This window comes from Oncorhynchus masou, chromosome 2 (assembly GCF_036934945.1).
Source record: "Oncorhynchus masou masou isolate Uvic2021 chromosome 2, UVic_Omas_1.1, whole genome shotgun sequence".
Taxonomy (NCBI): Eukaryota; Metazoa; Chordata; class Actinopteri; order Salmoniformes; family Salmonidae; genus Oncorhynchus; species Oncorhynchus masou.
The window spans coordinates 16349445-16361104 of NC_088213.1; the positions used below are offsets into that span (position 1 = coordinate 16349445).

The window sequence follows — 11660 nt, forward strand, 5'->3', positions numbered from 1 at the left end:
ACACTGTGCCTTTGTCTAGAGCCAGGAGGCCCGATGGCTCATATACTGAACACTGTGCCTTTGTCTAGAGCCAGGAGGCCCGATGGCTCATATACTGAACACTGTGCCTTTGTCTAGAGCCAGGAGGCCCGATGGCTCATATACTGAACAGTGTGACTTTGTCTCGAGCCAGGAGGCCCGATGGCTCATATACTGAACAGTGTGTCTGTCTAGAGCCAGGATCCAGGAACAGATCCAGGAGGGCAGAACAGAGATCCTCAAAAAGGACAATATTCCAACAAATAAGAAAGATAAAAATGGAAAAATATAAAATAAAAATTATATTGAGCACTACACGGTTTATTTCAAAACGCAAGGACACTCTCTTTGTCTAAGCACTGGATTTGAGCGTCAATGCCATGCACAAATGAAGAGGCAAGTCAGAATAGGCCTACGCCTCCAAGCAGAGCAACACAAACACAGCAACAAGACAGTAAATAAGGTACCACAGAAATACGTTTTTGGATAGATGACACTGAACAGACCTTGGACACTATTTGAAAACGACTCCACTCAATATCCAACAAAATGATTACTCTACTCAATGAGAAGAGTATTCAGCTCCTAACATATTAGCCAAGTAAGATTTTGGTAGGGTGGTGACACTCTGTGTTCAATAAGTGACATGGTTCACAGAAATGTGTCATACATGGATTAAATGTGTTCTGTTAACTAAGATGGAGCATGGTCTGATGGAACATGGTCTGATGGAACATGGTCTGATGGAACATGGTCTGATGGAGCATGGTCTGATGGAGCATGGTCTGATGGAACATGGTCTGATGGAGCATGGTCTGATGGAACATGGTCTGATGGAACATGGTCTGATGGAACATGGTCTGATGGAGCATGGTCTGATGGAGCATGGTCTGTGGTCTGATGGAACATGGTCTGATGGAACATGGTCTGATGGAACATGGTCTGATGGAGCATGGTCTGATGGAGCATGGTCTGATGGAGCATGGTCTGATGGAGCATGGTCTGATGGAGCATGGTCTGATGGAGCATGGTCTGATGGAGCATGGTCTGATGGAACATGGTCTGATGGAACGTGGTCTGATGGAACGTGGTCTGATGGAACGTGGTCTGATGGAACGTGGTCTGATGGAACGTGGTCTGCCTGTATAGTCCACTGGAATATCTGATACGTACAGTACCTGGACATCAGTCTTGGCTCACGTCCAAACACTCGTTGCCTGGCCCTCGCTTCATACACGTCGCCAAACCCACTGGCTACAGGTTATCTACAAGTCTCTGCTAGGTAAAGCCCCGCCCTATCTCAGCTCGCTGGTCACCATAGCAGCACCCACTCGTAGCACACGCTCCAGCAGGTATATCTCACTGGTCACCCAATTCCTCCTTTGGTCGCCTTTCCTTCCAGTTCTCTGCTGCCACTGACTGGATTGAACTGCAAAAATCACTGAAGCTGGAGATTCCCATCTCCCTCACTAGCTTTAAGAACCAGCTGTCAGAGCAGCTCACAGATCACTGCACCTGTCCATAGCCCATCTGTATACAGTCAATCTATCTACCTCATCCCCATACTGTATTTATTTTGCTCCTTTTGCACCACAGTTTCTCTACTTGCACATCCATCTTTTGCACATCTACCATTCCAGTGTTTAATTGCCATATTGTAATTACTTCGCCACCATGGCCTATATTTTGCCTTAACTACCCTATCTTACCTCATTTGCACTCACTGTATATAGACTTTGTTTTCTTTCTTTTCTACTGTATTATTGACTGTATGTTTTGTTCATTCCATGTGTAACTCTGTGTTGTTGTAGGTGTCGAACTGCTATGCTTTATCTTGGCCAGGTCGCAGTTGCAAATGAGAACTTGTTCTCAACTAGCCTACCTGGTTAAATAAAGGTGAAATAAATGTTTTTTTAAAACACACCAATGTCCACAGACTAATTGATATTTTGTGCTTTTAAACGTGCAGGCCTTCTTCTACTACTGTTTGTTAACAGTATTCTGTGGTAACTGCCCTAAAAACAGCCCTCTCATCTTTGGCTTTGGGGACGTTAACACAGAATTAAAATACTCAGAGGTAGTTACATTTGCAAGTACCCAACAACTATTTACAAATAGTAATGTTAGTGCCTCATAGTGGGTGAAAACAGAGATTTAAGAGTGTACCTTTAAGGGTTATTTAAGTCTCTGTTTAGTGCTGATAAGTCAACAGCATAAACTATATACTAACAGTAAGCGGTGCCCCTCCTGGGTGAGCCCCTTGGTGTTCTGCTTTAAAAATACATCTGAAACCAGATAATAACACAAGATAGTGTCCCCGCCGGTGTACACACCACAGAATGTTGCTTTGAATTTGAATGTGCGTTCTACTAATTCTAATTCTCCGGTGCAGGTGCGTAGACTAATCCATTAGGACTTACACTGGGTTGACGCAGTCCCTCTGGGCGTTCTGAACTCCGGCCCCACAGGTTCTGGAACAGGCAGACCACTCGCTCCATGGAGCCCAGCCCCCTTTGACGCTCTCAGGCTGGTGTCCCACCGCCACACACTCCCCGTCAAAGCACCACTGACAATCACACATTTCAATACTTCAATTGGATGCTCAGTGAAGCATTGTGATTTATAATCTTCTAGGTCTTCATGAACGAACTCATCATTGCCTTATGTTTGGGGGTACAAAAACACAGTCTCCAGTGCACGATTACAAACATACTACCAAAAACAGCAACATTGGGCTAGCAATTCTAAAATGTATTTTAGATTAGGTTTTTTACCTAACTCCTCAAGTCATCCTGGTAACGAGGAGGAAAATCAAGAGAATAAAATACACTCACCTAGTCCTCACCCCACCTGGTCCCAGGAAGTGTCTACACTCACCTAGTCCTCACCCAACCTGGTCCCAGGAAGTGTCTACACTCACCTAGTCCTCACCCAACCTGGTCCCAGGAAGTGTCTACACTCACCGAGTCCTCACCCCACCTGGTCCCAGGAAGTGTCTACACTCACCTAGTCCTCAGCCAACCTGGTCCCAGGAAGTGTCTACACTCACCTAGTCCTCAGCCAACCTGGTCCCAGGAAGTGTCTACACTCACCTAGTCCTCACCCCACCTGGTCCCAGGAAGTGTCTACACTCACCTTGTCCTCACCTCACCTGGTCCCAGGAAGTGTCTACACTCACCTAGTCCTCACCCAACCTGGTCCCAGGAACCTAGTCCTCACCCCACCTGGTCCCAGGAAGTGTCTACACTCACCGAGTCCTCACCACATCTGGTCCCAGGAAGTGTCTCACACTCACCCCACCTGGTCCCAGTGTCTCACCCCACCTGGTCCCAGGAAGTGTCTACACTCACCGAGTCCTCACCCCGCCTGGTCCCAGGAAGTGTCTACACTCACCGAGTCCTCACCCCACCTGGTCCCAGGAAGTGTCTACACTCACCTAGTCCTCACCCCACCTGGTCCCAGGAAGTGTCTACACTCACCTTGTCCTCACCTCACCTGGTTCCAGGAAGTGTCTACACTCACCTTGTCCTCACCCAACCTGGTCCCAGGAAGTGTCTACACTCACCTGGTCCCAGTCCTCACCCCACCTGGTCCCAGGAAGTGTCTACACTCACCTTGTCCTCACCCACCTGGTCCCAGGAAGTGTCTACACTCACCTAGTCCTCACCCAACCTGGTCCCAGGAAGTGTCTACACTCACCTAGTCCTCACCCCACCTGGTCCCAGGAAGTGTCTACACTCACCTTGTCCTCACCCACCTGGTCCCAGGAAGTGTCTACACTCACCTTGTCCTCACCCAACCTGGTCCCAGGAAGTGTCTACACTCACCTTGTCCTCACCACACCTGGTCCCAGGAAGTGTCTACACTCACCTTGTCCTCACCCCACCTGGTCCCAGGAAGTGTCTACACTCACCTTGTCCTCACCCAACCTGGTCCCAGGAAGTGTCTACACTCACCTTGTCCTCACCACACCTGGTCCCAGGAAGTGTCTACACTCACCTTGTCCTCACCCCACCTGGTCCCAGGAAGTGTCTACACTCACCTAGTCCTCACCACACCTGGTCCCGGAAGTGTCTGCACCATCCAGCTTTGAGTGACAAGTTGTCCCCACAGTGCACCACAACGTACTGCAGACGTTCTACAGGGACAAAGAGTCGTAGTTACTTCCTGCCCACATCAACTCAATTATGCCTCCAACATGATGAATTAAACATTAAAACATCCCTGGGAACAGTTGCTAAGGGCATGAGAGCCAGCTGTCTTCTGAGGCAGGGCCCCAGTACAGAGAGATGGCTGACATCATTTCATGAAGACACATCTAAATAATGTGTAGCTGACATGATATGTACATTTTTCAATAGAAGAACATTGAAGTAAGTTGTAATGTGCAGTTGATCTCGAAATAAGGTCGCCTTATGAATTACTATGGATTCCAACTGACGGACACTTTCACTGCAAAGTTTGCCCTTCTGGCACTCCAGGCTGGCTCAAACAGCAACTAAAAGTATTTGAGCGATTTCATATACTATTATACTATTTCAATCCAGTTCTGGTACTGTATATAGTATTGTGAAACCAATTGTGAAAATGTAGTGAACTGTGACTAATGGTCTTATTTTCTAGTTACTGTAGACATGTAGCGGCGATGTGTGTATAAAGATGAGGTATTAAGCGGGAGGCACACGTCTGCCATATCCAAAAACATACAGTACATCTGATTTACTCTGGTTATTTCCCGAGAGGTTTAGTTCAGGAAAGGATTTGGAACAGCAAACATTACCGGGTTTAAAACACGACAGAGACATACAGCGAGGATTAGGATTAATATGGTATGTTCCAAGAAAACCATTACAGAATCAAATGATATGTACTGTCGCCATCTGTGAAGTAATGCTCTCTGGCATTAAGGATGTCATTTCTCTCTACACGATCTGGGGATGTTACTTCATGAATCAATGTTGAGCCCCACAGTCACAGAAGGGCATATTTCAAAAGAACCTTCCATGCTGTTGTAACCGGTGTGAAATGGCTAGCTAGTTAGCGGTGCGAGCTAGTAGTGTTTCAATAGGTGACATCACTCGCTCTGAGACAGTTTTTGTGGAGTGCTGGGTAATGATGCTTCATGGGTAGTGATGTGCAGTTTGCAAAATTAGTTGGTAATTTAGTTAGCTAGCTAGCCACAACTTTAACTAGGTAACCATCTTGGTCAACCATCTTGTGGAATTAAACTATTGATTTATTTACAGTTGGTGCTGCGTTGGTCTTTGCTAGAAAACTATATTACACAATTCAAATCAAATCAAATTTATTTGTCACATACACATGGTTAGCAGATGTTAATGCGAGTGTAGCGAAATTCAGTAATAACCGATGAGTAATCTAACCTAACAATTCCAAGGGAATAAAGAATAAAAGGGATAAAGAATATGCACATAAAGATATTTAAATGAGTGATGGTACAGAGCAGCATAGGCAAGATGCAGTAGATGGTATCGAGTACAGTATATACAACCACTCTGGGGTGGCAGGGTAGCCTAGTGGATAGAGCGTTGGACTAGTAACCGGAAGGTTGCGAGTTCAAACCCCCGAGCTGACAAGGTACAAATCTGTCGTTCTGCCCCTGAACAGGCAGTTAACCCACTGTTCCCAGGCCGTCATTGAAAATAAGAATCTGTTCTTCACTGACTTGCCTGGTTAAATAAAGGTAAAATAAAAATAAAAAACATCTGAGATGAGTAATGTAGGGTATGTAAACAAAGTGGCATAGTTTAAAGTGGCTAGTGATACATGTATTAGATGCAGTAGATGATATAGAGTACGGTATATACATATGAGATGAGTAATGTAGGGTATGAAAACATTATATTAAGTAGCATTGTTTAAAGTGGCTAGTGATATATTTTACATCAATTCCAATTATTAAAGTGGCTGGAGTTGAGTCAGTGTGTTGGCAGCAGCCACTCAAATGTTAGTGGTGGCTGTTTAACAGTCTAATGGCCTTGAGATAGAAGCTGTTTTTCAGCCCCCTACGCCACCCACCGAGCCCCCTACGCCACCCACCGAGCCCCCTACATCACCCACCGAGCCCCCTACGCCACCCACCGAGCCCCCTACATCACCCAACGAGCCCCCTACATCACCCACGAGCCCCCTAAACCACCCACCGAGCACCCTACATCACCCACCGATCCCCCTGTCACCCACCGATCCCTCTATGTCACCCACCGAGCCCCCTACATCACCCACCGAGCCCCCTATAAAGACCGAGCCCCCTATTAACACACCGAGGCCCCGTACATCACCCACGAGCCCTCGAAACCACCCACCGAGCACCCTACATCACCCACGATCCCCCTATGTCACCCACGATCCCCCTATGTAACCCACCGAGCCTCCTACACCACCCACCGAGCACCCTACATCACCCACCATCCCCTATGTCAACCACTGATGGAGACATACAGCGAGCCCCCTACATCACCCACCGAGCCCCCTACGTAACACACCGAGCCTCCTACATCACCCACCGAGCCCCCTACGTAACACACCGAGCCTCCTACACCACCCACCGAGCCCCCTACATAATCTTTGCTGATACACAAGCCAACTCTTAATCTTTGCACTGGCAAAATGGTACCGAGTTCACTGCTCAGCATTTTATCCCGCCGTAAAGCTTTCTTATCATGAGGAAGATGGCTTGTGTCTGAGCCCTGAGGGGGGTGTTCAGAGGTGCGTCTGACTCTATTAGAGAGCACTCTTAAAGATTGACCCTCGGTCAGAGACAGTGACTCTGGTCTGGCGTCCTGGTGCTGTGATAAGTACAAGCTGGTGGCATGGGATGACACGTTGGGAAGCTCCTACAAGCCTCTCTGGAGAGAGACATGGTCTGCTCCCTCACACAACACCAAGGAGAGAGGGGGCTTTAACTAGGACTTCACCATCTACTCCATCGCTGAATGTGGAGACTTGAGATAAGAGCTCCAAAGGGACGATTTCAGGGTTTATCGGACTGGTGCCAGGAGATTGGGACGATGGAGATAGACTTGTGTGTATTTTGGGGGGACTGACATTTTGTTTGTGAAGAGGCAGACTGGTCAGCGGTGTCTGATTCTGACGTTAGCATTGACCTTCTTGAAGCTGTTCGGCTTTAGAACGCGCTAGAGGACAATGAACAAACATCTATCGAACTGTGAGAGAGCTGATGCCCTTCTTTTTCAATTACTCGACAAAAATCGCAGACAGATTGTCTGGTCGAGTCGGTCATACTCAGAAGACTGTTGTGGTTATCAACATGGAGATAAAACAAGAAGAAGTGAACAGAAAAATAATGTCAGCCCTGCATACTGTGCTTGTGCCTTTGTGTGTAAGCCTCTGTGGGGAATGATATGATGGATGTGTCAGTAGCTCGGTCTCCATACAATTGTTGACAAATTTGAATTTAAAAATTCTAACATTTGCAGAAAAACAATATGCTCATTTTTCCCACCAGAGATGTGTTTCCACCAAATTAACTTGTTGATTTGTTGCGTGATGACATAGTGCACGTAAATATAACTTATGAGGTTAAATTCCCATGTACCAAATACAATAAATACAATTTAAATGTGTTTCCATCCCACTTTACACTGTGTGTTGCGTGATACAGCGAGGTGCCCACTCTGGTTTTGGTACATGTGCTCTAGCCAACAGCTCACACACACAGAGGGTATAACCTACATGATGACATTATTAGAGACAAAAGAGCAAGATTGACGCTTGGCTGCTGCTTATTTTTATTTGTCAATCATCATGTCTCCAGAATAAGACCCTGGATATTGATTGGAAAGGAGCATCCAGCTCGTCACCGTGCACTTTCACCACCCTATGAAGTTCATCATAACTTATTTCATCTGTAGCCTAATAAACTGCATGCTTTCCTGAGTCGTAGTGGGAGGACCACACAACATGTCACCTGACTCCAAGTTTACTTCCATATGATGGTTATGTAAATAACCTCCATTTCGAGCATAATTCATTTTATAGACACAAAAAGATCCCACTTTGTCTAAAGAATTTGGAAAGTTTACCCGCAAATTAGCGGTTTCCATCAGACGACATGTACTTTACTCGCATTAAAAAGGTAAGATTGAAACCTGGTTCGTGTTTCACAAGGGAATGGAGTTCTTGCTATGCTAATTTCTTACAGTCTTCGGGCCCAACCATGTGTGTGTGTGTGTGTGTGTGTGTGTGTGCGCATACAGTATATTAATGAGCATTTGATATATTAATGCTGCTATCAAAAGTGATTTATAGTTTCTGTATTTGACGGTCATCATGTACTTTACTACATCATACAGCTTGTCCACGTTACATTTAATAATGACACCTAGGTTCTTTATTTGGGCACTCCTTAGTAAATCTCCATACAACTACAATTCATCCCTTCATTTTATCTAATCCCTCCATCAGCAAATTAGTGAATGTTAAACATGTATCCTCGTTGTATACGAAACGCTTACTTACTAACGAGCTAGTAAATTACATCCGAACTCTGAATAACCAAATCCTGCTAAATCATGAAGTTATGATTCAGCCTTAGCCCACAACCACTTGGTTCTCATCTTGAAAGTCGTCATTTCAGCAAGATTTGCCCGTTGGGAAAAGTGTCAAATTCTCGCTCATTTATTTGATTGGGAATGTTTTGTTCCAGAGTTGTTTACAAAACACAGACTAAGAAAGAAATAGTCCTCCTCCCAACCACTATCGAAAGGGGAGGAGGAAACCAATGATTCCCTAATTCCATTCAGGTTTCCTGCTTCAGTCCTGGCAATAGCACCAAAAAGGGTTGAAGGAGATGATCTATCCCACGCTTGCTTTCCTGCCCTGGTGGGCTTCCTGTAAACCCAAGCACACGGAGTGAGCAGCTAATGTTATTCATACAAAGGGCTGTAGTAACTCCAACCCTGGATGAGAATGTTGGTGTGTGGTCTCTCTCCCTCCCTCTCTCTCTCCTCACTCTCTCCCTCTCTCCCCACTCCCTCCCTCTCCCTCTCTCCCCCACTCTCTCCCCCCCTCTCTCTCCCCACTCTCTCCCCCCACTCCTCCCCACTCTCTCCCCCCCACTCCCTCCCTCTCTCTCTCCCCCCCTCCCTCCCTCTCCCACTCCCTCCCTCTCTCCCCACTCCCTCCCTCTCTCTCCCCACTCCCTCCCTCTCTCTCTCCCCACTCCCTCCCTCTCTCTCCCCCTCCCTTCTCCCCCCACTCCCTCCCTCTCTCTCTCCCCACTCCCCCTCCCTCCCTTCCCTCTCTCCCCACTCCCTCCCTCTCTCTCCCCACTCCCTCCCTCTCCCTCCCTCTCCCCACTCCCTCCCTCTCTCTCCTCTCCCCACTCCCTCCCCCTCCCTCTCCCCACTCCCTCCCTCTCTCCCCCACTCCCTCCCTCTCTCTCTCCCCACTCCCTCCCTCTCTCTCTCCCCACTCCCTCCCTCTCTCCCCCCCCTCCCTCCCCCACTCCTCTCTCTCCCCACTCCCTCCCTCTCTCTCTCTCCCCACTCCCTCCCTCTCTCTCTCTCCCCACTCCCTCCCTCTCTCTATTGAAATGCCAATTTTTCTCAACATTACAGGGCAGTTTAGAAAGAAGAGGTTCTGGTGTAAACTACGTGGTTTCCACAACACAACACCCTGCCAGAGGAATTCTATGTAAAGTCTGCAGGAACAGTCCTGCGCCACCATCCATCCTGTTCCAGCTGACTTCACTGCATAACTCCTCAATGAGCTCAAATTATGAGCTCAGTGCCCAGCAAGGGGCTTGTTAATCAGCTATCCTCCCTGCTGTCTCGCGCCAGTTGTTCTAACCACTTAAACCTTGACGGTTTCCAAGCGCCAGATATACCAAACATCCATTTTGACAGGGGGAACGGGTGTAATTCCAGCTCAAATCGCCATAATTCCAGAAGTGATAAATGGATACACATTCGGCGGCTCTATTTCCGTCTCCCGAGGCGGCTGCGAGTTTATCTTTCTGGCCCTCACAGTTGCTCGCTGGTAATTCGAGCAAATCACCCCATTTTCCTTTAACCCAACACATATAGGCCCCCTCAGATTCTGTCAAAAACTGTTACAGTTAACGGGGACGCTATTCAATCAAGCGGCAAGCGAGGAATTCCCGAGGGGTGTATTAGGTAAATACGGTGAACCTATAGGCTGCTTGTTTATGTATGTACTGTTTCAAATGTGAGACCAGTGTATTATCGCTCACAGCATCTTTTTCACATTACAGCGAAGCCTACGGAAATCAACTGTCAGCAGGCAAGCATTTTCTATCAAAAGGGTACTATTGGAATCATGATTGTTCATTAACGTACAGATGAACTCATTGAACCTTTTCTCTCATTAACGTTTTGAGAAGTCCGCCGGGATGAACGTATGCTGTTTACACAGATTCTGTGTACATTCTTCTGTGGGTCTTCCCCTTCATCCTGAAATGTAATCGGAATCAAAACTGGAAAATCGCCTTCAGTAGCGCGACTCGAACCAAGACAACATATGCTTGTGTGTCTAAAACTCTTTGCGGCTTTTTTTGTAAACAATTTTAGACAAACAAAGACTTGTGAATCCAATAGGCTTGAGTGTCCTAAACCATAAAGCTTGCCACTTTGAACCTTATATGCATGTATTGGCTTGTAGCTCGTTTGCCAACACATCTGGGCTTTGAAGATGAAATGCTTTTGTTCCAATTTGTTGCCATTTAAATTCAGTCACTCCAATCACATGGACAAGTGCCGGAGCATTGCTGCACAGTGTGTACTGACGCAGGAAGCTGTGTGTATTGATGCGATTGGTGGCCACTTAGAGAGCATGTCTCATATATGGTTTAAGCAGACAGCAGTCTGTTGAGAGGTTATAGGGGTGATGTTTTAATGGAGCAGACAGCAGTCTGTTGAGAGGTTATGGGGGTGATGTTTTAATGGAGCAGACAGCAGTCTGTTGAGAGGTTATGGGGACAGTGATGTTTTAATGGAGCAGACAGCAGTCTGTTGAGAGGTTATAGGGGTTTTAATGGATCTGTTTTAATGTGGAGCAGACAGCAGTCTGTTGAGAGGTTATGGGGGTGATGTTTTAATGGAGCAGACAGCAGTCTGTTGAGAGGTTATGGAGGGCAGTCTGTTGAGAGGTTTAGTGGATCTGTTTTATGAATGGAGCAGACAGCAGTCTGTTGAGAGGTTATAGGGGTGATGTTTTAATGGAGCAGACAGCAGTCTGTTGAGAGGTTATAGGGGTGATGTTAGTATAGAGGTTAGGGGTGAGAAGAACATAACTGAGTGACAGAGAATGAGGAGTGGAGGAGTAAAGAGGACAGCAGTAAGGATGTAAAGAGGATGAGGGTGGAGGAGTAAAGAGGATGAAGAGTGGAGGAGTAAAGAGATGAGGAGTAAAGAGGAGAGGAGTGGAAAAAGAGATGAAGATGGAGGAGTGGAGGAGTAAAGAGGATGAGGAGTGGAAAGAGGATGAGGAGTAAAGAGGAGTAATGAGGATGAAGAGTAAAGAGGATGAGGAGTAAAGAGGAGAGGAGTAATGAGGATGAAGAGTAAATAGGATGAGGAGTAAAGAGGATGAAGAGTAATGAGGAGAAATGAGGATGAAGAGTAAAGAGGATGAGGAGT

General features: G+C 46.7%; 1 protein-coding gene across 1 annotated transcript in view; it reads right to left on the minus strand.

The window, feature by feature from the left end:
• Positions 1 to 11660, minus strand: part of LOC135556025 (A disintegrin and metalloproteinase with thrombospondin motifs 7) — a 196118-nt gene that overhangs the window by 93779 nt on the left and 90679 nt on the right. The window contains 1 exon segment of the mRNA XM_064988891.1: positions 2439 to 2584. Coding sequence (XP_064844963.1) covers positions 2439 to 2584 — 146 coding nt within the window.